This window comes from Phlebotomus papatasi, chromosome 4, assembly GCF_024763615.1.
Source record: "Phlebotomus papatasi isolate M1 chromosome 4, Ppap_2.1, whole genome shotgun sequence".
Taxonomy (NCBI): Eukaryota; Metazoa; Arthropoda; class Insecta; order Diptera; family Psychodidae; genus Phlebotomus; species Phlebotomus papatasi.
In genome coordinates, this window is record NC_077225.1 from 1,655,137 (window position 1) to 1,682,353 (window position 27,217).

The 27,217-nt window shown below is 41.1% G+C and overlaps 1 protein-coding gene across 1 annotated transcript; it reads left to right on the forward strand.

Annotated features, from left to right (window-relative positions):
• The first annotated feature begins 470 nt into the window (after positions 1–470).
• Positions 471–3,352, forward strand: LOC129808469 (uncharacterized). Its single transcript, XM_055858249.1, has 4 exons — positions 471–615; positions 2,520–2,726; positions 2,846–3,241; positions 3,306–3,352. The coding sequence occupies exons 1-4, from the start codon at positions 471–473 to the stop codon at positions 3,350–3,352; spliced, it is 795 nt and encodes a 264-aa protein (XP_055714224.1).
• Positions 3,353–27,217: the final 23,865 nt, after the last annotated feature.

The following is a 27,217-nucleotide window of genomic DNA, read 5'->3' on the forward strand; positions in this document are numbered from 1 at the left end:
ATCTTTTTATCTTAGTGAAGCCGGAAAGTTTGCCATATTTTACGGCAAAACCGCTGGGTGAGGGAGAAGAGGATAGGCTAAGAAGGAACGCATTACGAGATTTTCTTAAAGCCGCGGCAGGGAGCAAAGAAATTCCACCATCCCTGCAGATTCTACCCCCAAGATCTCACCAAACTGACCCGGAGCCAATTCGTATTGGCTCACAAAGGCTCACACTTCAGGAGTGGAAACAGAGAAAGCAGCTTCAGGAAGAAGCAAAATTGACTAAAATTCCGGATGATTCAAATCCACCACGGCTCTTTGCATTAAAGAAAAAAGGACAAGGGCTGGGAAGAAGACGAGGGAGAGAAAAATCGCGAAAGCATTATCTACATTAAAACATTTTAAATTTGAATTTTGCTACAGTTGTATTAAAAAATTGGAGAAGGAAATAAACTAAAATTTTCAAAAGTATTTCTGATTAAATTACTATGGCGCATGGTATGAAGGATGTAAGTCTTCCTCAGGAAAAGGAGGAAAATGATGACGTGGAATCAAGTTCGGTGAAGAAGGCACTCTATGAGGCAGTGCAACAAGAACAAAAAGACTATGTCGAGTACTTTGAAAAGGTCCTCAGTAAACTTAAAAAACTGCCTAAGGAGAGGATTAAAGAGGACTTTCTAAAAAAGCAATTAAATAGCTCACAAGATATCTATAATATTTTCGTTCGCTCTGAAGAATCTCTTAAGAAAAACTTAGAGAAAAACGATGAGTATTTCAAGAACGAATACTTCGAAAGAGGCACAGAAATCTTGCAAAAAATCAAAGAGTTTGTTGCACTTAAGATTGCACAATTAAAAGGCACTGGTGCAATAAAAAAAACTCACGCAAAGAAAGCACTTTCTTCGAAAACAGATGAACTTACAAAATTCCTGTTGATGACGCACAAATTCATTCACTTCTCACTGACGATGAAACAGATACTGACGACAATTCCAGCGACTCTGACTCAGAGTCAAGCGAGGAGGCTGATAATGCCGATTCAGCAAGAAGAACGCGAAGCAAAATGCATGCAAAGCGAAGGCCACCAAAACTCGAGCCCATCACAATATCAACTTTCACGGGAGAGCCAAAGGAATGGAAGACATTCATACAATTGTATATGAGCATAATCCATAAGAATAAATCCCTCTCCAAAATTGAAAAATTCCAATACCTTTTGTCATATTTGGGCCCAGAACCAAAGAGGGTAATTGGACGCTTGGCGCTAACAGCAAGAAATTACAAAATTGCGCTCGATCTGATTATAAAAAGATATGATAATGACCGAAGAATCGTATGATCATACATCAATGCGATTTTAGATCTCAAAACTGTTGAATACAGGAGTGCAGCAGATATAATCAAATTGCATGATGTGCTGGAGGAATGTGTGACAGCTTTGGATGGCATAAAAAATATTTGCCCACACAGCTTTATTACAGCATTTGCTCTGCGTAAATTAGACTCAGAGAGCACACGCATTTTCGAACAAAACGTGAAAAATGCACGGGAAATGCCTACTATCGATACTTTGCTAGACTTTTTGGAAGCCAGATTCCATGTTCTTACGCAAGAAAAAAAATTGGAGTATAAAACAAAACAAAAGTCTAAGTCTGCAAAAAAGACAAGCTACCACAGCACTGCAGTTGAGACACTATCATGCCCAGCTTGCAATGAATCACACTGGCTATCAAAGTGTGAAAAATTTAAATCAATGACCTATGACGAGAAAAAGAAATTCGTCAAAAATAATTCATTGTGTTTTAATTGCTTTGGAAAGCATAATTCCAAAGATTGCACCAGCAAATATTGCTGTAAAACGTGCAAAAAGAAGCATCATAGTATTATGCATGCCCCAAAGAAGGACTCCAATTCAGCACATTCCACAAGTCTGGTAACCCAGGTCAAGAATAATACTGGAAACACAAATTCAGAGGCTTCAAATAATAACTCCGCGGGCCAAGTACACGTTCTCGACACAAACAGTGTAGCCCATATTTTTCCAACCGCTTCGGTAAGGGTTCAGGCAGATGATGGATAATGGTATGTCTTTAGAGCATTATTAGATTCTGGTGCTGGAGACAATTTCATCACCGGTAGAGTAGCTCAAATGTTGAAACTTCCGAAGCAGAGAATAAGAGCATCAATAAAAGTCATTGGAGATGTACAAAACAATACATCAAATTTCATTGTAGACATATGCCTAAAATCACATTTCTCAGATCAATACCCTATTCAAGCAAATGCGTATGTGCTCCCAAAACTAACTGGATTACTTCCGTCACAAGATCTCAAGCTAGATGATGGCTTGATTCCATCTAACTTGATCTTGGCGGATCCAAACTTCAATAAAGCTTCAGAAATCGACTTGATTCTAGGGGTTGGTGTGTATAGAAATGTCATTACAAATGGCATTAAGAAGATAAATGATTTAACCCTACAAAAGACACAGTTAGGGTGGATAATTTTCGGAGATCATAAACATGACTCTCCTCAAGCCTATGTTACAAGCATGGTAACAATGGCAGAGATTGACACCAATCTCAGAAGATTCTGGGAAATGGATACACAACCACTGGAAAGACAATTAACTGATGACTTTTGTGAGAAACATTTCCGCAAAACATTTACGAGAAATTGGGATGGCAGATATGTGGTAGCCCTGCCATTCAAAGAGGAAAATCCTGTTCTGGGAGACTCCAGACGTAAGGCAATGGCCAGATTTTTAAACATGGAAAAGAAATTTAAACAGGACCCCGAACTAAGGGAAGATTATCATCGATTTATGAGAGAATACTTGACATTGGGTCATATATGTCTCTAGCCAAAGAGGGACAAGGAAAATATTATCTTCCCCATCACGCAGTTAAGAAGGAAGATAGTACAACAACGAAAACACAAGTAGTTTTCGATGGCTCATGCAAAACTACAAATGGAAAATCTCTGAATGACTTACTATGCGTTGGACCTAAGTTGCAAGAAGATTTAACGAAAATCCTTACCAGATGGCGCAAATACAAGGTCGCTTTCACCGCAGATATTGAGAAAATGTTTAGACAAATTCTTGTCAGAGAAGAAGACAGGGATTACCAACGCATACTATGGCGTTTCAATGAATCTGAACCAGTCCAAGAGTATGTGCTTAACACTGTGACATACGGTACAGCAGCAGCAACGTATTTATCAGTCAGAGCACTTCATCAATTGGCCGAAGACGAAGGCATTAAATATCCTCCAGCACAAAAGATCCTTACTAGGGATTTTTATGTTGATGACTTACTCAGTGGTTCTGATACGGTGGAAGAAGCAATTGAAGCAAGGATACAGCTAAATGAATTATTAAAGCTGGGAGGTTTTAACTTAAGAAAATGGGTCTCAAACGATTATAAAATGTTAAAAGAACTTCCGAGACAAATGATCAATACAAATTATGTTGATTTTTTTGAAAATAATTTTATCAAAACTCTTGGAATTCGATGGAACACTCATATTGACAGTTTTACCTTTCGAATTCAAATTGATGATATTGAGACAATCACAAAACGTCAAGTTTTATCCTCAGTGGCCTCAATCTTCGATGCACTAGGATGGTTGGCACCAATAATGATAAATGCCGAGCTATTTATGCAACACCTCTGGAAAGAAGGGATCACGTGGGATCAAAAGGTTCCAGAAAACATGGAAATCCAATGGAGAAATTTCAACAGCGATTTAAAAGCTGTAAATGAGGTCAAGATTCCACGATGGATAAATACTTACGAGGGACTTAAAACACAAAGGGACAGATAATCCTAACCGGCTTATGTAGGTGAGATTCTTAACGTGAGCTAACTCGGAGTGCATGCAAATTCGATTTAGAGCTGAAATTGTGAGTCGCCATTCAGTTATCTTGAATCAAATTCGTGAAATTATACAAATTTTGTATTTAAACCAAAATATCAAGGATTGGGATGAACTGGCACAAAAGTGATATATGGGTGAAATGCAGACCAGAATGTACTCTATAATTTTCCTACAGAACATGATCTCATCGATTACTCAGAAGCCAAGATAAGCGAGGTTTTTTGTTTCTTAACTTGTTTTTTCATCCAGAGTGCCCCAAGTAGTGATTTGTTGAACTTCAACTATACCAAAGAATTGTTGTATTTTGTGGGACTTTCCATTTAAAACCCTATTTTAAGTGTCTTGGTGGAGTAGAGGTAGTCAAATTGGCATCTGAGTGATTTCAAAGCGTTATTATTGGAAAAATCAATTTTTTCACACTTAAACGGCAAAATCGGAGTGATAGCGTAGTCTGAGCGGAAAATGATGTATGGACGAAATGTAGAGACAAATGTCCTCTACAATTATGTCGAAGTAATCATCAAAATCGGTTCAGCGACAGTCGAGATAATTGAGGTTATGTGATATTGAAATTGGTTTTTCGACTGTGGCGCCCCTGGTGTTGGTCCCACGAAGTTCAAATATTCTAGAAAGTTGTAGCATTTGGTGAGATCTTTCGTTTAAGCCCTCATTCATCAAAATCGGTCACATAGAACCGGAGATATGATTTTTTGAATTTTGTGAACTTTGACCCCTCATATCTCCGGTTCTGTTTTAACCACAGCGCGCATTTGCACCATTTTGGAAACGTCCTAGACTGGACTACAACATACTAAAATTTCATTAACTTGCACAATGCCGTTTTTGAGAAAATTGACTTTGAATTTCGATGAATTTTGACGCTATCGCAGCGCCACCTGTGGTGACTTTTTGATCTTCCAACTGAAAGTGCTCATCGAGACGAAACCAAAGAGGTAAAATTTAGGCCGCTATGTTAATTAGAACCGGAGATAGAGGCCGGTCAATATTCGAACTTTGACCCCTTATAGCTCGAGTCAGGAGTTATGGATCGACTTAAGGTTTTTTTTTGTTTGATAGGTATAATCAACGGCTACAACATACTAAAATTTCAGACCGATGCACAATGGAATTTTTGAGTTATTTAACTTACAAGATTTAAAAATTTTCTTTTTAATAATAGCGCCCCTAGCGGTGGTTTTATGAACTTGCGGTGTGTCATGTATTGACTGAAATGTAAGTGTATGTGTAAGCCCGACCCGGCTATAAAATAGAGTTCAGAACCGGATCGGGCCTCTTCTGCTATTAGCTCTTGAATAAAGGACATCTCAGTGGCGACGATAGTGCGTGAGTAGACTGTGGAAAAGTGACTGTGAAGTGAATTCTTAAAAATGCCTACGGATGGAGGAAGTTCATCGGCTGCAACAGGAGCCGCAGCTCAAATTAGTGACATGTTTGGACACCAATGTATTGGGACGATGGAAAACTTTGTTCCGGACGAAAATGCCGATTTCGACATTTATCTGAAGAGGTTAGAACATTTTTTCCGCCTGAATCGTGTCACAGACGACGCCATGAAAGTATCGGCTTTAATCACTCTTGGGGGACAATATTGCGTAAAAAAGCTGATGGCCGCCATACACCCAGATTCTGTGGAAAGTAAAACTTTTAAGGAGTTAGCGGACGCTCTAAAGACAAAATTCACTCCAAGAAAAAATGTGGTAGCTGAGAGATACAAGTTTTTTGAACGTCGACAAGAGGAAGATGAAACCATCAACGAGTTCGTAACGGAACTTCAGGCAATGGCGCAACGTTGTAATTTTCGAGAATATCGAATGGAAGCGCTCAGAGATCGGATTGTGTGCGGAGTGCGCTCGAAAAGAATTCAGACGTGCCTTTTGGTTAAGGATAGGCCATTCCAAGAAACCCTCGACATTGCTTTGTCCATGGAACTTGCGGAAGAAAATGTGAAAATGATTAAGCCGCATGTGGTTGGAAAAGTGCAGGGAAGAAAAGGTGCGAGAAAGAGAAGTAGCAGTCAAGGCAGTCAAAAGGGCCAGAAGAGGACAGACAAAAAGGAAAAGCATGACCGGTCCCCAATACGCTGTTTCAAGTGTGGAAAGTGGTCCAATCATGTGGTAGCAAATTGTCCAGAGAAGCCAAAGTCCGATGGGAAAGAGAAGGACAGGAAGCACAGATACAGCAAGAGGAAGCAAGTCAAAGCAGTTGTCGAATCATCGAGCGAAGCGAGTGATTCGGGATCAGACAGACTGGGGTATCGAATGCATGCGATGAAGCTGGCAGTTTTGAGAGGATCACCGTTAGATCGACTGGATGATGAACACAAGGTCGTCGAGTTTAACTCGATCAATGATGAGAAGGTCATCGAAGAGGATTTTGTGGATATCCAGAGCGTAAGAGTTGGTGAAACCGTGAGTACAATCAAAACGGTAACAATGTCAGATAGAGAAGATCCAGTTTTCATAGATGTCTGTGTGGGCAAAATTATTTTGCGAATGGAAATTGACTCTGGGGCATGTGTTTCGGTTATTCATGTCAAAGATTTCCAAAAGTATCTTTCAGAGTATAGTTTGCGCAAATGTGAAATGAATCTCAGGGTAGTTACTGGGGAATTTGTGCAAGTGTTAGGAGCCATTCGAGTGCCAATTGAAGTTCAGTCTCAGGAAAAGTGGAAATTTGTGGGAAATGTAGATCTTGTAGTGGTAGATTCTCCCAAAAGTTTTAGGCCATTGTGTGGTAGAGATTGGATATCAGTGATTTTTCCTGATTGGAAAGAGTATTTTGGCTCAAAAAGAGTACATTCAGTGAAGGGAAAAATTCTTAACCCATCCAGGGAATGTGAGAGAGTGATAAAGAAATACGCTGATGTTTTTGTCGTTGAAGATATCAGTCCGATTAAAAAATTTCAAGCAACTATTGTGCTAAAGTCTGATGCTAGGCCAGTGTTTCATAAAGCATATACACTTCCTTTTGGGGTGCGTAAGGAAGTTGAAGAGAAATTAGACAGGTTGGTTAATCAGGGTTTTTTAATTCCCGTGAGTTTTTCGAGATGGGCATCTCCAATTGTGGTGGTTAGAAAGAGAAATGGGACCATACGAATGTGTGTGGATTGTAAATCTACAATAAACCGATATGTGGAATTAGCACATTATCCACTACCAAGAATTGATGAGTGTTTTCAGCCTCTCGCAGGTTGTGTGTATTTTTGTGTTTTGGGTTTGGCTGGTGCATATCAACAGTTGAGTGTGCATCCAGATTCTCAAGAGTTGTTGACAATAAATACACACAAAGGTCTTTTTCAATTCACGCGTCTCATTTTCGGTCTCAATTCCAGCCCAGCAATTTTTCAATCGACCATGGATAGAATTTTACAGGGAATTCCTCGTGTCATATGCTACATTGATGATATTCTCATTGGAGGGAGTACACGTAGAGAGTGTGAGGAAACATTAATTTTAGTGCTTGAAAGATTGATAAAATTTAACGTAAAGGCGAATTTCAAGAAATGCGTGTTTTTTAAAAAGGAGATTCAATATTTGGGTCATCGGTTGACAAAAGAAGGTGTGAGGCCAGTTTTAGACAAATTAGAGTCGATTAAAAAGGCACCAGTTCCAACTAATGTTAAAGAATTAAAATCATATTTGGGATTATTGAACTATTATGGTAGATTCTTGCCCAATTTGTCGCCGAAATTGACTCCTTTTTATCACTTACTGAAGAACGATGTTCCATTTGAGTGGACAGAGGAACACCAAAGGGTTTTTGAAGAGAGTAAAACCTGGTTGAGAGAGAATAGTGTTCTTACACACTATCAAGATCATTTACCGCTAATAATTAGCGTAGATGCTAGTGGCAATGGTGTGGGAGGAGTGTTATCTCATATCATTGATGGTGAAGAGAGACCAATTTTATTTGTGTCTAGCACACTCTCCGCGGCAGAAAAAAATTATTCTAATGTCGAACGTGAAGCCTTAGCGCTTGTTTTTGCCGTGAAAAGATTCCATAAATATATTTATGGGAAGAGAGTTACAGTTTTCACTGACCATTCAAGCCTGAGAGAACTCTTCGTAGATAAAAGGAGGAATACTAACGCGATAGCTTGTGCAAGAATTGCCAGGTGGGCGGTACAATTAAGTATGTATGATTTAGAAATTGTGCATAAAAAGGGTATCGATAACGCGAATGCAGATTTTCTTTCTCGATTTCCGGGTAAAGATAGTACAGGTATTTCTGAATTAGCGATTAATTTCTTAGATGCTAAGGGAGATTTGCCAGTATATGAAAAAGAAATTCGGGAAGAAACGCAAAAGGATAGTATTCTTAAGCAAGTAGCTGAATGGATTGAAAATGGGTTTAAAATTAACGCGAAAATTGATCAGGAAGCGATAAAACCATTTAAAGCGATTAAAACACATTTAAGAGTAGTTGATTCGATCATTTTCCGAGGGGATAGAATTGTTGTTCCAAGGACATTGAGACATCAGTTCATTAAACTATTTCATGCAGGACACGAAGGGATTGTGAGGACAAAGTCTTTGGCAAGAGAAATTTGCTGGTGGCCTGGAGATAGAAAGAGAGGACTTAGAGTTAAGCTCTAAGACATCTAAGAAGTCAATTGAATCTGCACCAGTGGATGAGCAGATTGACAGCAGTGAAAATTCGGATGACGATGTATTCTTGAGCCCACCTTCTACTCCTCGTTCTCAAAGTCCCGAAGTACCGGCATCGCAACCTCAGACAATAGCCAGACGTAGCTCACGTTTAGTTTCAAAGAAAAAGATTAATTATAAAGTGTAGATCTCAAATTAATATTTTACTATTAATTGCTTGAAGTTTTAAAAAATTGTATGTCCAGAAATTATTGAGGGGAAAATGTCATGTATTGACTGAAATGTAAGTGTATGTGTAAGCCCGACCCGGCTATAAAATAGAGTTCAGAACCGGATCGGGCCTCTTCTGCTATTAGCTCTTGAATAAAGGACATCTCAGCGATGTTAGAAGGGGAAGTGGCATTTCACGAGAGCTTTCCAAAAAGCCCTGACTTTTTAAAATCTGACAATTAGAACAGGAGTTATGGCCATTTTAAGAAATTTTTTTTGGACCCTTATAGCTCGGGCCAGGGGGGTCGGGGGACCTTAAGTTTGGTATTGGTGGAAAGCCCTAAGGCCCAGCTATAACATACTAAAATTTGAGTCCGCTCGATGCCATAAGGGCGGAGCTATTGAGAAAACAAAAAAAGGGGGGTCTTCAAAATGGCGGAAGGAGGGGTGGGGGGTGGGGGGTCAATGCACCAAGTTGCAATTTTCACCCGATATATAACCTTTGCCGAAAACCGCAAGTCGATATCTTTTTTAGTTTAGGAGCTATTAAGCTCCAAAGAGCGGCCGGCCAGCCGGCCGGCCGGCAACGTAAAATAGCCACATATATATTCGTGATCAGGAAGTGGCGAAACACATTTTGGCCAAGTTTGAGGTCGATCGGACGACATGAAATTTTGTTAGGATTATAGTAGGTGAGATTGTTAAGAATCTCACCTAATACATGGTTTTTGTGACGCATCTGAAAAAGCATACACAGCAGTAATACATGCTCGAGTATGTTCCGGAGAAAAAATTCAAATATATCAATTGACAGCAAAAACTCGCGTGACGCCACTAAAAAGCAAAGTCACACTTCCTCGTTTAGAACTGTGTGCGGCCACACTTCTTGCAGAACTCATAGCTTTGTTGAGTCTGGAAATTGATGATATTGACTATAATGAAAGAATTTTAAGCGGCCGGTGATGATGAACTATTTTCTTTCCAGATCCAATAAATCTCTATGAAATCACCCCTTTTCTTACCTATCACCCGACAACTTCCCGATCAACCACTTTCTTTGTCCCACCGAATAATAACTACTTTTTCTCTTTAAAATTATCAACAATAGACTTTATTAATTTGGATCTTTATTTTATTTGCAAGCCCCACATCCCTTGATTTGACTTTATAGAACTTTTATTAAAATAACCGCAAATTCCCTCTTTAAATTACTTTAATTAAATGATAAATTTAAGTCTTTAAATCTGATTAATCGGCCCATATAAATCTCTACTTTAATTAGAATAACAAAATTTATACAAAACATGCAAAAGGGTACTTAAGGTTTTTGCTTTTTTAATGTGCTGGCCGGGGGCTGCCTTGGAGGCTGAAGATATGTCCCTCCAAACGATTCCGAGAGCTGATCTCCTTTGTAGGTTAGGTGTTGGGGCTTTTGGCATCTGAACCATCAGGCGTTGCTCAACTAGAGGCTTTTTGTGCGGCTTTTCTAACTTCAATGGGTCCGGTGATGATACTGCGTAGTTGTTCCCCGCTGATTTTAGCTAATTCTTGGTGATCTGATGTCCTGATGGGGACGAATAGACGATTCTGGGCGCACAGAAGTCCTGAAGACGGCTCCAAATCACTTTTCTCTTCAGCCGTTAAGAAGGTCTTCCAATCACTCTTCCCTCCGTGGAAACAGCGAGTCCGATTCCGAGTTAGCTAGCAAGACTTCACTTCTTACATCAGAGAGCCCGGAAAATAAAGATTCACACTCCTTTTAGATCACTACTACGCTTCACCACCCATTCCCCAAACCAGACTGACTCCCCTTTCCAACTCCACAAATTTTATAGCGCCTGGCGGCGACACGAAGACACACACATACACATCAACGACACAACAAAAATTGACCGAAGGTCCGAATAAATTCTCTGCCAACTTCGCACTGTTTCCAACGCTCTCCATGTTGAATTCAAACTCAACGGAAAACGCATGTTATATCTCCTCTTTCTTAAAAAAAAAGAAAAAAATAAGAAAAAGAAAAAAATGCTCTAAGTTGCTAGAGAAAAAAAATGATAAATCCGAGAATAAGGAAGAATTTGATATAAAGTAGCAAGTTGGGCAAGCTCTGTGGTTCCGAAAGAAAAAGATTGGCTGTATTGTATAAAAACGGCAAGGAAACGGTCTGTCGGTGTTCAATATTTAGCAACAAAATCGTTCACACAAGGAAAACCCGAATAGATACAATATTAGTTTAAGAAAAAGAAAATAATTAGGTTCCAGATTGGCAGTGAGATATGATAAAGAGATAGAAAAAAATAAATAAGATCCGAAATAAGAAATGACTCTCATGTTACCACTCAACAGAGGAACTCTGAGTCTTTCCAGAAGAATCTTCAAGGTGAATAACGAGAGGGCATTAAGAAAAACATACCTTTATCGATTTTATGCAATTGAAATTCATTTTAGGGGTTCCCCTCTTCATCTTCCAACGGAGGCTCAAAACAAAAAGAGATACCCTGTTTCATGCCATAAACAGCAACACTTCCACCCAGAATCATGAGAGATAATGAGACAGTAAAACCAATCTCAGGAACCAATAGTTGGATCCTAAGATTAATTTCACATGCCCTCCGATTTCTCCAAAGGAGTCCACGGAATCCTTACTCAACCTTAGGGGAGGAAGTTGACAGCCTGCACGTAGCTCGAAATTTACAGAATTTGTTTTATTTTCGGGTGGCCCTCCCTGCATGCGCTAGGGACTATAATAGTAGTTTTGCCTCCGTTCACACACGAAAGAGAAAAAACTATCCTAGCGTAACCAATGTCAACAGTCGACGCGGTAACACGGCAGCAACAAATGAGACAGAACAACTCAAGAACAAACAGTCCTTCTCAGGACTCCTTGACGCTAGACGTTGGTACAAACCTCAAAATTTGCCACCTTAACGTCGAAGGTATGTCAAGAGCAAAGAGCGAATATCTTGCTCGACTGATGCGAGATGAACGCGTCGACATTATCGCGATCTAAGAGACGCATACAACCTCAGATGAAAACCTGCGAAGTAGAGGAAATATTGTTGGGTATGTGCTTGTCGATGCCATCCACAGTGCAGTCCATGGTGTAGCAACGTACATCAGGTCATCTATCCTCAACTATAAAGTGGTGTATAAGGAGTGTTTAGACAACATACACGTCCTTGCCATTGAGGTAAGCGGAGTCACGGTCATCAATGTCTATAAGCCACCAAGTTCCAGATGGCCACGTATTCCGCTCAAAGTCTTCACTCACCAGCAGTTTATGTTGGTGATTTTAACTCACACAATCAGGTCTGGGGATATGAGGACAATGACATTGATGGAAATTTGCTATTGGAGTGGATGACACTGAATAATCTTCACCTCATTTACAGCGCAAAAAGTAAGGGGACTTTTAGATCTGCCCGTTGGCAAAAGGATTACAATCCTGACCTTACAATTGTCTCCCGAAATCAGAATGGGGAAGTAAATGCGGCTAAGCGCTCTGTTCTGGGTGGCTTTCCCAATAGCCAACACCGCCCAGTATTACTACACTATGGAATAAGCATTCCACTGGTGAAGTCAGAGCCAAAGCCTCGCTGGAACTTCCAAAAGGCCAATTGGGATGCCTTTTCTAAGGACTTTGACCACGTTGTGCAGTTCATTCCTGCACATCCTAGTTCATATGGACGTTTTGCCAAAGCAATGTTTGCTGCGGCAGGACGTCATATACCCCGTGGTTTTAGGAAGCAATATATCCCCGGATGGAATGAGAGCTGTGATGAGTTATACGAGGAGTACAACGCGACAAACAACAATGAAGTCGCGGTTCGTTTGCTGCGAGAATTGGATGACCAGCGGAAGAGGAAGTGGCACTAAACTGTGGAAAACACAGATTTCACGCATTCCAGCCGCAAGGCTTGGAGGCTTCTCCGAAAGCTGGGGGCCGATTCCAGGGGTGAAGCTGCAGTTAACAAAATGTCCCCAAATAGCGTTGCTTCTCGGTTGATCCAGGTCTCTAAGACTAAATTGTCAAAAATTGATTTGGATTCGACCAGAAGGGCGCTTCGATTGAAAAGAAAAACTTTAACAGAGTCTTCCCTTTCTGGTAAGTTTTCTACCGCTGATTTGGAATGTGCTCTGTTAAGTGTAAAGTTGGGGAAGGCAGCGGGCTTTGATGGAATCTTTCCTGAATTCATCAAGAACGCTGGCCCAAAAGTTAAATGCTGGCTAGTTAAGCTTTTCAATCACATTCTGGATACTGGCCACCTTCCTAAGCTCTTTAAGCGAGCGAAAGTGATTGCCGTTCTAAAGCCTGGCAAGGATGGTACAGACGCCACCCACTATCGTCCTATCTCTTTACTCAGTGTTGTGTATACACTTTTTGAGAGAATGATCCTTCACCGTATCCAACCTCACATTGATCGAGCAACCCCTGTCTCCCAGGCAGGCTTCAGAAAACATCGTGGCTGCACTGAGCAGGTGCTAGCTCTCACCTCGTACATTGAAGCCGGCTATGAACGTCGGCTAAAAACTGGCGTGGTGTTTGTCGACCTGACTGCAGCCTACGACACTGTCTGGCGGGATGGACTCTTGCTCAAGTTCATGGAGGTGATACCTTGCGCCAAACTATCCGGCCTGCTAAACAACATGTTGTCAAATCGCTATTTTCAAGTGTTTCTTGACGACAAAAGCAGTAGCTGGCGTAGACTTAATGAGGGACTACCGCAAGGTAGCGTACTAGCTCCCTCTCTATTTAATTTGTACATAAGTGATACTCCCCGGACTCAAGCCAGGCAATTTCAGTATGCCGATGACTTGGCTTTAGCTTTCCAGTCGGAGTCACTCACTGAGATTGAGGAAACCCTAGGATCGGATCTCACGATCCTCAGCACCTACTTTCGCAGATGGCGCCTGCAACCAAATCCAACGAAAACGGAGGTCTGCGCGTTTCATCTGAATAATCGTGAAGCACATAAAAAATTGAATGTGTGCTTTGAGGGCGCTACATTAAACCATGTAGAGCACCCAAAATATCTTGGCGTCACCCTGGATCGCACACTCACATATAAGCCTCATCTGGAACAGACAGCCAAGAAAACCAGTTCCCGCGTGAATATTATTCAGAAGCTGGCTGGCACGACTTGGGGGGCTGATGCACAATCCCTACGAACTGCCACGCTTGCAATTGTTTATTCTGCAGCGGAGTATTGCGCTCCAGTCTGGCACAACAGCGCACATGTACATAGGGTAGATACGCAGCTGAACAATGCTATGCGCCTTATTACAGGAACTGTAAAATCGACACAATTGCCGTGGTTGCCAGTACTATCCAATATTGCACCATCAAAGTTAAGACGTGAGGCGGCTGCAGTAAGGGAGTTTACAAACTGTAGGGAGCACGCAAATTCCCTGCTGCACATTGAGCTCCTGAATTTGCCAAGCCGCAGACTGAAGTCGAGGAGGCCACCCTGGATCGTCGATCCTTTTATCACGGGTGTGGACTTCTGCCTGGAGCAGAGATGGAAGGAGACCTGGATTAACGCTGTACCAATAAATGGTCACTTGATTCAGGATCCGACGTCTCGGGTTCCGGGCTTCGACTTGCGCCGTCGAGAATGGGCAATGTTGAATAGATTTCGCACTACACAAGGAAGATGTGCCTACCTGCTTCACAAATGGGGAATGACCGATTCCCCTGAATGTGACTGCGGTAGTGTACAAACGACAAATCACATCGTGAACGACTGTCCCAGAAGAGGCTTTGTAGGTGGACTTAGTAGTCTGGACCGCTTATCCCCAGGGGCCCATGACTACCTAAAAAATTTAGATTTAAGTCTATGACAACTTAGGAAGGCTTATTGTTTCTGTTTTGTAATTTGTCTTATATTATAAATGTATTTGTTGTTTTGTTTTGTCATACGAAAGAAGAAGAAGACTCAACCTTACTCAACAACCATAGGCCTCCCGACAAAGAATGCACACCGGCAAGTGAAAGGGATCAATCAAAAGCAAACACTGGTGGGGTCTTATAGTCAATCCTACATTTCTGACTTCCATCCCGAAAAGGCATCCCCTCTCCCTCATGCATTCAAACACGGGACCCATTCTTCTGCTTTCACTGCTTCCTTAGCTACAGCAATTCTCCATTAGTAATCATCCGGTTACTGTGTATCCAGCTGCAGAGCTTTTGGCTTGTGCTCGTTCAGCAGCAATCTCCGGAATCCGGCAGCAACAGCTTTACCAATCCGTTTGACTTATCTGGTCCACTGCTCAATAACTTGGCTGCGACCATCCTGGAGAACCTCTTCTTTCTCTGCTTGAAGATGGGAACCGCCACATCAACCAGCGGATTACTTCCCCTGTGCACCGGGATCGACACCACTACATCGACTTGTGGATTGCATCGATCCTCAAGATGTCGTGGGACCAACCTCTGCAGTGTCTCAGGAACTGTCTTTACTGCTTGTCAACCGCATTGGGGACTAAGAGGCCTTCTTCAGATGTCCTCATAGTCAGTTACGTTTTGCTGTGCGGTGGATTTAGACGTAAATATGTGAGGTGTCCTAAATGTTTTCCATTGCGTTGTGTTGTTTTGACATCTTGTAGGGTGCTCCCTGCTCCTTTAGGGTTGCCTTCAGAAAGGCAATTATTGAAATGCACGAGCGAGGTCGGACCCTCCTTCCCGAATATCAGAACAGAGGGTGAATGATTGAGCTAAACGATTAAACAATATATTGGGAGCTACATTGACCCCTTCAACCAGTCGGAATGGACACCGATTCGTCAGGGGACGATATGCAGTTCTCAGAACCGAAACAGTGTACGCCACAAAGAATACCTGGAAGACTAGTACCCACCTCCACCAAGATCTGTGCAAACCCTACTCCGACAATGAAATTCTAGGGTAATTTTATGTTGAGATTTACACCATTTGAATACTGAAGAAAAGATTTTTATATAAAAGTTGGAAGGACAAATTGAATATTAAGAAGAATTACCGAAATAGTAGTTTTTTTTACAGAATTAACCGAGAATGACTGTGCCTGCGCTTCCATCCGCACCCAAAACACTTCCCAAATGGAAAAATAATGGCTCTGGGAAAGGATTAAAAACTTTAAGGCAAGTATTGCCGATACCGAATGAATTTCCGATAAATAACCCGAAGATTCCTATGTGGCGCGCGCAACCTACAAAGGTCTTATCCGAAAAATAGATATCTTAAGATATCTCCGAAGATTTCCCTGAATGGCTCAAGCATAAGCTACTTGGAGTAGCGATCCAAGGAATAGGGAAACCGAAAAGAAGCAAGTGATGCTTATAAAGATACTCTGAAAGTTTAAGACCAAACTTCCAAATGAAGCTGTCCAGAGTATAGAAAGAAAGACTGCCGAACTGGAAACCAACCGAAATCCGAGCATCAAAAAAATAATAATAAATAAATAAATTACCGACCGAAAAAGAGAGAATAAGTTTAATCAGGTTTTATATCCTTCTTGTCAAAGCGACCCGTACTGCCCGTAAGAACATCCTACAGATGGTATGTGTCTCCCTGTCGAGAAATAACCTTAGCCTTGATCCAAGGCAGGAACTTGTGTTGGATACCTTTAGAGGCATCCGATTGGCCAAAATTTCTTCTCCAAACGACTTGACCAACCGTTAAGGTTTGAGGTCGTTTCCGAAGGTTATAATGTCGAGCTGCCGAGTCATAAGCGCGTCTTAATCTATCCGGAACAAGTTCTCGAGCCTTTTTCAGCTCTTTTAATCGAGACTTAAAGTCTAGAGGAGGACGTTGATTTAAAATAGAGTACTGCTCCTCGTGGGTCACCATGTCTTGACCAAAATTTAGAAAATATGGGGTAAATTTAGTGGACTCTTGTACCGAAGAATTGACTGCCCCTTGAATCTCCGGGAGAAGATCTGCCCATTCCCGATGTTCCTTTCGAATGAAAGACCGAATGGAAGTAATTATGGTCCGATTCATTCTCTCGGTGGGGTTAGCTTGAGGATGATAAAAAGGAGTCTTGAAATGTTTTATCCCATATTGGTCAAGAGTTTCTTTAAAGACATGGGACTGAAACTGTACTCCGTTGTCCGAGAGGATTATTTCCGGAACTCCGTACACATGGAAAACAGATCTACATAGAGTTTGGACTAGGAGTGGCGTTTTAGCATTCCTGAGGGGAAAAAGCAGTACGAACTTTGTGAACTTGTCCAAGATTACCAAAAGGTCAGTGTACCCCTGCCGAGACTTAACCAAAGGGCCCACATAGTCCAGACAAATGATTTGCCATGGTCTTTTAGCTTCAACCAATTTCCCCATAGGAGGTGCTAACGCGGTGTTTGGCGATTTTGAGGCTTTACATACCTCGCATTTCCGAATCCATCGCCGTACGTCGCTACGCATCTTCGGCCAATAGTAATATTGTCGAAGACGGTTGTAGGTTTTTAGAAAGCCCAAATGTCCTGCAGATGGATCATCGTGATATTTTTTAAGATATTTCTCCCGATCAGACTTCCCAATCACCAACTTCCAACGATGCTCAATCACTCCCAAAGAATTTTTCTCCCGACAATTTTTATACAATTTACCATCTTCCGTACGATATTGTGGATGTTTTCGAGGATCTTTGGACACCACAGAATAAAGAGAAACATATTGAGGGTCCGGACAATGGGTAAGAGAATCGACGTTGAGGCACCGCGACAGGGCGTCCGGCACAACATTCTCACGTCCTGGGCGGTGAGTAACCTCAAAGTCGAAGGCTTGGAGCCGTAATATCCATCTAGCTAGCCTACCCTTAGCATCCTTTAACCTTAACAACCATATAAGGGCGGAATGGTCAGTTTCTAGGAATAACTTGGCACCAATCAGAAATTCCTTAAATTTTTCTACACTATAAAGGACTCCCAGAAGCTCCTTTTCAGTGGTTGTGTAGTTTTTCTCAGCGGAAGTAAATTTGCGTGACATGTACGCGATTACCCTTTCCTCCCCCCAAACTCTTGGACTATTACCCCCCCACAGCCAAAATCACTCGCATCAGTTTTCACCCTAAAAAGTTTAGAGTAATCCGGAGTAGCCAGGATTGGGGCAGAAACCAAAAGAGATTTCAGGGTTTGGAAAGCCCGTTCCGCTTGGGAATTCCACTGAATGGTAGAAGGGTTTCCTTTAAGGAGATCCGTCAGAGGAGATACCACGGTGGCAAAATCGGGAATGAATTTCCGGTACCATGAGAACATTCCGACAGTCTGTCGAACACCCCGGACAGTCGTAGGAATCGGCAACTCTAAAATGGCCTTGACTTTCTCATCGTTGGTTGCTATTCCAGAGGAAGACAAGGTGAAACCCAAGAATGTGAGGGATTCCACGCAAAATTTTGACTTCGCAACATTGATGGTAAGATTCGCTCTTCTGAGACGGCTCGCCACCTCCTTTAGCATCTGAATGTGTGACTCAAAATCGGGAGTAACGATTAAAATGTCGTCTAGGTAATGGGAAACTTTATTTTCCAAGTCGTGACCAAGAACTTGAGACATCAGCCTTGCCATGGATATGGGAGAATTAACTAAACCGAACGGGGTCCGCTTAAAACAATAGAGTTTCCTTCCGGGCAGAGCAAAGGCTGTTTTTGGCTGAGATTCTTCATCCAAAGGGATTTGGAAGAAAGCCTCGGACAGATCTATGGACGACAAATACGTTGTACCCGAAAGTTGCGAAAGGATACATTCGATGTGAGGCAGTGGAAACGTATCGCGGGTGGTGATAGCGTTTAATTTTCTTGCGTCCAGACATAACCGAATCGCACCCGTCTTTTTTACCCTAACCGTAATTGGGTTAAGCCAAGGCGTAGGCTCACACTCTCTGAGAACTCCTAATTGCACCAGACGATCAATCTCCACTGCATTCATGAGATGTGTGGGAATGGGGTAGCAACGTTCATGGACCGGAGAGTGATCACCCGTATCAATGTGATGCATGACCAAAGGGGTACATCCAAAACTATCGGGAGTTGTAGCCGGAAGAGACAAAATTGCCGCATCCACCTCCATTTTTTGCTCAAAAGTTAAATTATGGACAGAATTATCCGCTCCTATCTCGCACAGATCAGAAGGTGAAGCCTGAATAATTTGAAGCCGGAATTTTTTGAAAAAATCTACACCTAAAATCAATGGAGAAGATAAATTCGGGACTATTAAAACAGATAAAAGATTTGATTCATTATTAAAGTGGAAAGGTATATCGAAAACTTCTGTTGATTCGTGAATGAGCCCGTCAGCCGTGCGAATGAATACGCGAGATGAACTTTTTCTTTTCATTAAGGGAGTTTCCTTAAATAGATCCATTGCCATAGGACCTATGCATGTATGAGTTGCCCCACTGTCCAATAAACCCACCAATTCCTTCCCGAAAATCTCCACGGACACGTAAGGCCTTGGATCACCCAGGTAGGCCTTTCCCATAGAGGTATCATTCACCTCACATACACTGGCGGACAAAATTGGAGAATGAGAAGTGATATTCTCTCCTGAGAAGTCTATAAGATCGCTAGACGATACTTGGGGTTCATCTAAATTGATTAAAGGAGGATCAGACTCCTGAGACTCATCCAACGAATAACTAAAATCAGAAAAATTATAAACATCAGAATATAATGCCTCCTGAGGGGAAACACTATTATCAGAAAATTGAGTAATTGAATTTAAAGATGAGGATGAATTACTTAAAGAATATAAATCTGAAAAACTACTAATCGGAAAGGAATCACTCAATTCATCATCAATGAAAAACTCTATAGGGTTAACATTTTCACTTTTCGCGATCCCCTCGCTCCTTTTTCCCCGGAGGACCGATGAAAATTTTTTGTTCGAGGCTCGTGTCCTCCTTACGGCCTCGATCTATCTCCCCCCGCACCAAGACAATTAGGGCACTTCTCCCGGATGGTATTTTCCCTCCCACACCCAAAGCATAAAACGGAGGCTCTCTTCGGCTGGGTACAGTGTTTCACCAGATGATTCCCTAGGAAACAATTAACGCATAGAGGGTATCGTGGAGAAGTAGTAGAGGAATTGTTACGATCATCCCTACGATTGTCCTTGGGAGGCGGGTTATTCTTCCGATTGGGTTGCGGATTTGTGGATTTTGGAGACGAAATGGCGGAAACCTCCTCAATCTCATTCACCCTAGGATTCCGGGACCGGGGTTCAGGGGCCGCGAGCAATGAATTCCCTTCAACTGTAGTCACAGCTGTTTCTAGCTCTTGCAATGAATTGAAATTCATAAAAAGGATCGCATCACGAATCTGCGGTATAAGGTTTCGGCGAATTAACTGGATCTGAGAGCGTGAATCCATTGGGACTTCCAATTCACGAAAAAGGGATCGAACTTCAGCCAGGAAAATACCCACTCTTTCCCCCTCACGTTGTCTTCTGTCTTCCAATCTTCTCCTCACCGAAAGGTCACCGTCCAAACGACCAAAAGTCGCGGATATTGCATTTGAGAAATCGGACCACCTGGTAAAGAGCTCACAAGATCTATACCACGTTAATGCATCGCCGGACAGACAAAGATGCATGGCGGACAGGGTGGCATCCACGGGTACCCTTTGAGTGAGGGCCATCCTTTCCATATCCCGAAGAAAAGTATTCACCTTCAATCCCTTTGAATCCCCAGAGAAAACAATTCCCCAATCTTTGACGGGAATAGGCTTATAAACCTGATTTGGTCTTCCCCGGACACTAAAGCCATCAGAAGGGAGATCATATTCCTCAGTTTGTGAGGACTCATTATACCTAACATTCTCATCACGACGATGACGATCAATAATCGGAGGAAAAGGCAAAGGATTCTCAGGATTAGCGACCGGAGGATTATTCGGATTCGGATTGCGATTTGGATCCTGGCTTACTTCCAATCTTCTCATCATGGTGGACACCATACTGGTTAAATTTCCAATAGAATCTTCCAATTGAGACACACGATTCTCCATAGAAGTCGATGGAACCCATTGGAGATTTGAACTGATTGGAATAGTTAAATTTCCACGACCCCTACCCACAGAAATACCTGATCCAGATGCCGAAGACCCAGTAGGAGACGGAGGCCGATTATCGCGTGGGTTAAGATCTCGAGTAATAACCATGGCTAATGAGGCTGACCAAAGTTCGACAAAGTTCAATAAAATACGATAAAGGGATAATAAATTAACTGAAAATCAAAAAAAAAATAATACCCAGTACTGCTAAGTATTGTAAAGGTCCTTATCCAGGGCAAAATGTGATCTATATAAACTATTGCACCAAAGGCAGAAAAAATCAAATTTAATTGTAAATTAATTAATATAGCAGTGTACTGATAATTTGGTATAGAAATATCTCTACTCTCGGATTATACCGAGTCAAATTACAATAGATAAAGACCCAAAAAGCTAATCGGATTAAAGTAACTGGACTCTCTCACAAAAATCCAGGCAAATCTGAGGCGCGTGCCAAAAATAAGAATTTCTCAGATAAAATTTGATCACTTTTCCGATCCCAATAAACCCCCTCAAGAAAATCCCTTCAAACTGCACACTCCTTCACAAAACAGCACAAAACACACAAAATACTGGCGTATATATATAGATCCGCTTCAATTTATTTAAATAACTGAAATATTTTAAACTTAAAATATCTTGTGGCCGGATAGCGAAGAATTACTAAAATTTACGTAAAACTTCAGCACAAGTATCCCAAATACTAGCCCAGTACCCAATTTAGGTGATAAATAATTTAAAGCAAACTAAAATACTAATTTAAATTGACTAAAAGGGCCGAAAAATTTATTAAAATCAAACTACAAAGCAAAACTCAGTCTTCAGGTAAATGAGACTCGATAAAAAAAATCTTGAGCTTATTCGAGTTTAAGTTGGGCGCCAATTATAATGAAAGAATTTTAAGCGGCCGGTGATGATGAACTATTTTCTTTCCAGATCCAATAAATCTCTATGAAATCACCCCTTTTCTTACCTATCACCCGACAACTTCCCGATCAACCACCTTCTTTGTCCCACCGAATAATAACTACTTTTTCTCTTTAAAATTATCAACAATAGACTTTATTAATTTGGATCTTTATTTTATTTGCAAGCCCCACATCCCTTGATTTGACTTTATAGAACTTTTATTAAAATAACCGCAAATTCCCTCTTTAAATTACTTTAATTAAATGATAAATTTAAGTCTTTAAATCTGATTAATCGGCCCATATAAATCTCTACTTTAATTAGAATAACAAAATTTATACAAAACATGCAAAAGGGTACTTAAGGTTTTTGCTTTTTTAATGTGCTGGCCGGGGGCTGCCTTGGAGGCTGAAGATATGTCCCTCCAAACGATTCCGAGAGCTGATCTCCTTTGTAGGTTAGGTGTTGGGGCTTTTGGCGTCTGGACTATCAGGCGTTGCTCAACCGGAGGCTTTTTCTGCGGCTTTTCTAACTTCAATGGGTCCGGTGATGATACTGCGTAGTTGTTCCCCGCTGATTTTGGCTAATTCTTGGTGATCTGATGTCCTGATGGGGACGAATAGACGATTCTGGGCGCACAGAAGTCCTGAAGACGGCTCCAAATCACTTTTCTCTTCAGCCGTTAAGAAGGTCTTCCAATCACTCTTCCCTCCGTGGAAACAGCGAGTCCGATTCCGAGTTAGCTAGCAAGACTTCACTTCTTACATCAGAGAGCCCGGAAAATAAAGATTCACACTCGTTTTAGATCACTACTACGCTTCACCACCCATTCCCCAAACCAGACTGACTCCCCTTTCCAACTCCACAAATTTTATAGCGCCTGGCGGCGACACGAAGACACACACATACACATCAACGACACAACAAAAATTGACCGAAGGTTCGAATAAATTCTCTGCCAACTTCGCACTGTTTCCAACGCTCTCCATGTTGAATTCAAACTCAACGGAAAACGCATGTTATATGACCTTTTCGCATGGACAGACTCTGAAATTGTTTTGGCGTGATTGAAGAAAGATCCTTCTACTGGGGACTCTTATGTAGGCACGAGAGTAACAAAGATACATAATACAATACCACAAGCGAAATGGCAACATGTTTCATCAAACGATAATTCAGCAGATTTGCCTTCAAGAGGAATGTCTGGAGAAGAAGTTGCAAGTTCAGCATTATGGTGGTATGGCCCAGATTGGCTTAAACGGACACCAAACTATTGGCCAAAGAACGCTCACAATCAGTGCAAACACCAGCAAATTCTGATGATCATGTTTCAGAGGAAAATCACGAAGTCAATAATGTGCTTCAAGATGTCCAAATATTCTTTGCAGATACAAATGTCGAAGAGTCTCAAGCGTTGTCTATTAGGACAAATCAACGGAAGAAAAATCTCCAAAATACAAACCATGATGATTATCCATTATCTTATGCCGTTAAAAGATTTTCCTCATTCAATAAATTGAAGAGGATAATTGCACTTTGCAGAAGATTTATTTTTAAGCTCAAATGCAAAAAACTGAAGATTTCTTACGAAACGGTTAATTATTTAACGGCATCTGAACTAGAAGAAGCGGAATATGCTATTGTTCGATCTTTGCAAAACCATTATTATAGCAAAGATATACAGGAAATAAAAGAGCGAAAAAAGATATCACCAAAAATGTTGTCCCTATACCCAACTTGGGACAAATATGCAGAAGTTCTGCGCGTTGGAGGACGGCTCTCACATGCAAACATTCCAAGTTATCAAAGAAACCCAATACTTCTGCCGGCAAAAAACCATGTTGCTTAACTGATGATAAAAGAAGCACATGAAAAGACACTGCATGGAGGTGCTCAACTCACACTCAACCAGCTACGACAAAAGTATTGGATTATGGATGGAAAGAATCATGTAAGGGCCGTATTGAGGAAGTGCATGCAATGTTTTAGACACAACAATAATCCTCAACAGCAATTAATGGGAGATATACCAAAAGACAGAGTAACTCCCACACCTCCGTTTACAATAACTGGAGTGGACTATGCTGGTCCATTTCAGGTGAGATGTTCAAATATTCGTGGAGTAAAAACAATGAAAGGATACATAGCTATTTTCGTATGTTTTGCTACCAAAGCTATTCACCTGGAATTTGTTAGCGGATTATCAACTGAAGCTTTTCTTGCGGCATTAAAACGTTTTATAGCAAGAAGAGGAAAGCCACATAAAATCTACAGCGATCAAGGTACAAATTTTGTTGGTGCAAATAATACGCTAACAAAGGAACTCCAAAAGGTCATAGCGCAATGTGAGGAAAATTCAGCTAAGTCAATGTCTGAAGAAGGTATTACGTGGTGTTTAACCCCCCATCAGCGCCACACTTTGGTGGACTATGGGAGGCAGGCGTCAAGTTAGTAAAATATCATCTGAAAAGAATTCTCTCGCAGACGACACTTTCCTACGAAGAATTCTCAACAGTACTGACAAGGGTAGAAGCTGTGCTGAATTCAAGGCCGATTGCACCACTATCAAGTGATCCAAGAGATTTCGCTGCCTTGACCCCGGGACACTTCCTAATCGGAAGACCACTGACTGCCCATCCAGAGCCAGAGATTATAGCACAAAATCCAACAAATCGATGGATACTTATTGACAAATTGCATCAAGATTTATGAAAGAGATGTTCGCAAGAGTATCTCAACGAACTTCAAAAGAGATACAAGTGGAACAAAGAAACTGCAACCTTAAAGTAAGGTGATCTTGTGCTCGTCAAGGAAGACAATTTACAACCACTTCAATGGCCATTGGCAAGAGTGGTGTAACTTCATCCAGGAACGGACGGAAACGTTAGAGTGGTCACACTTAGAAATCAGCAAAACATTGAACGTCAAAGACCTGTAGTGAATGGTGAAATTAGCAAAACTGCCGCTAGATAATGAGGAAGAATTATCCAAGATCGAAAATAATGAAGTTAAAGACGCAAGCGTCACTGAAACAGAACAGCCTCAGTCCAGTAGAAGACCAACAACTAGAGCCAGGGCAAAGAAACTCGAATTATCAGCAATAATTCAAGTTGTCCTGAATATAATTTTCCTAATAACGACAGTATTTGCTGCAAATACTACGAATTATGACATTGACACGCAACAATTTTATGGACAAAACTACACCATTACTCGTCCAGCAGCAGGTTTATATATAGAAAACCTGGCTGTAGCATTCATAAAAAGAGGAAATTTTTGGGTGGAGGCTATTTTCCCATCAGAAGGGCTTCAAAATGATGAAGACAACATCGAAAATATGTATGTTACGCTACGAGATAGCTGCAATGAGATGTACAATACTACAGAGCATGACATGTGCGAAGGTTTAGTGCATCACCTGGAGCATATGAAGAAGTCGATTCAGGGAAAAATTAAGGAGCTTACTAGAGTGAAAAGAAAGAAGAGAAATGTCTTTACAGGACTATGGTCAATGATATTTGGCTCTAGTGACGATGCTACAGATCCAAATGCTATATTATTCAATCAAAAGGAATTATTACACACTCTGAATCAACACACAATCATGCTCAACGAAAGGATAAGTCAATCAAATTCCATTGTTGAAAACAAGTTGGAAAGAGCTGAGAAAAGTATAAATGATCTGTCAAAAAGTTTATCTTCAATCAAGGAGTGGTTCTCTGAAACACACTGCAGAGAAGTGGAGATTCGATTTCTAACATCATATATGATGATTGAATGATATTACAAGGATTTAAGTTCTCTCTATAACAAGGCAATAAATACGATGCACAAAAGGGCATCAATTGATGACATATTTTCAATTGATGAGATACGAAATGTGACAGAAAAGGCATTACATAAGTTAAGTCCAGATTTAACAATCATTGACACAACAGGGAACAAGGCATTTTACGAGAAGAATGGCAAAGAAATAATTCTATATGGATTTATAGATGTATTAGACGCAAGAAGGTATAACATTCTTCATGTAACTCCCATTCCACACAAGTTAAGCAATGGAACATTTTTATTCCCTGAGCTTAATTGGACTACTATAGCCTTTGACTATAATAGCCAATTCTATTTCATTTTGGACAAAAAAGAGGAAATATGCAGGCTCACTGACAAAATTCATATATGTGAACCAAGATCAATTAACAATCTAGAAAGGCAAAAAGATTGTATTATCCAAGAAATCTTCAGTAAGCAACCAATTTCTACATGCAAAAGCAACCAAGTCCAAATCAAACATGTGCTGTTCAAATTTTTAGCACAAGGAAATTCGTGGCTTTATGCAATACACGAAACGACTACCGCGTCACTTATATGTATGGGACGACGTCAGGAGGTGATACTAAAGGAGACAGGAATAATTCATATCAAAGATGGTTGTAGCTTACAAACAGCACAAGCAACACTTCGAACAAAAATACAACCAATTATTCGTATTATAGAAGCCTATAGTAGACCCTCGCACATAAGTTTGATGATTGACAAACAATCGTTGACTCCTGTACAAATTATAACTTCGGATCCAATTGATACAACTGTTCCAATCTTTGCAAAAGTAGTTCCAGTACCAATGTTGTAACCCCTTCAGGGTTACATTTCATAATGTTGTAACCCCTCCAGGGTTACATTTCATAATGCTGTAACCCCTTCAGGGTTACATTTCATTCAATCTATATTCTTCTTTCTTTTCACAATAATGCTCTAAATATGATTTTTTCATTTGGTTATTCATTTTTTTATGTGGTTTGATGTGTTCGCTAGATCAAGGATTGTGTCCTGATGTTTGATGTGTCCACTAGGACAAGGAGTGGATCCTGTGGTTTGATGTGCTTGCTGGGTCACAACATAATTTTGGTGTTTTCGCCCGGGAACGGCAGAAAAGAACAATTGTGACTCGGAGTGAAAATCGTGAAAATACTTTGAATTCAGGACTAGTCAATGTCCACAAACCCGCGCGTAATACAGTTGCGAAATAGGGCTGTGTCGTGTGACAATAGACAGGACGCAAATAAGAAGACGGGACGTAGAAAGGAAGTGGAAGTTCGGGAGGAAATCACTTTGGAGGATAATCCAGGAAATTCTGCTGGTAGCAGGAGTATGCCCAACCTCCCCCGTACGCCAACTGAACCAAAACCAGGGACTTTCGTAGAAAGAAAACAACACTCCAGATCAGCTTCAAGTGAAAGGGCCATCAGTCCAATTAGTCCTTTATTAACTGAAGAGGAGGAGGAGGAAATTCGAAAGACAGTATCAGCGACAGAGCTTCGTGTGGCAATAGAAGTCTTAGAAGGAGAAATGGAGCAGGATCAAGAAGATACCTCGACGGGAGTAATTCCAAAGATGAGATTGGATCAGAGGGTGTCAGCGTTTCCTGAACTCAATGGTAGGTCCATTAATTTATTCTTCCGGAATGCGGATATGGTGTAAGTAGTGTAGATCTAGCATCTATACAATAAGTGTGTGTCATAGTATGCGTGAATTACACACACACACATACACACACACAGATGAAATATGATG

Excerpts from the sequence above, each read along its gene's own strand:
- LOC129808469 (XM_055858249.1), top strand. The coding sequence starts at position 471 with ATGGCGCATGGTATGAAGGATGTAAGTCTTCCTCAGGAAAAGGAGGAA. Across the intron at positions 616-2,519 it reads GTACTTTGAAAAGGTCCTCA|CCTATGTTACAAGCATGGTA; the intron begins GTAAACTTAAAA and ends ACTCTCCTCAAG. Across the intron at positions 3,242-3,305 it reads TCAATTGGCCGAAGACGAAG|TGGTTCTGATACGGTGGAAG; the intron begins GCATTAAATATC and ends TGACTTACTCAG.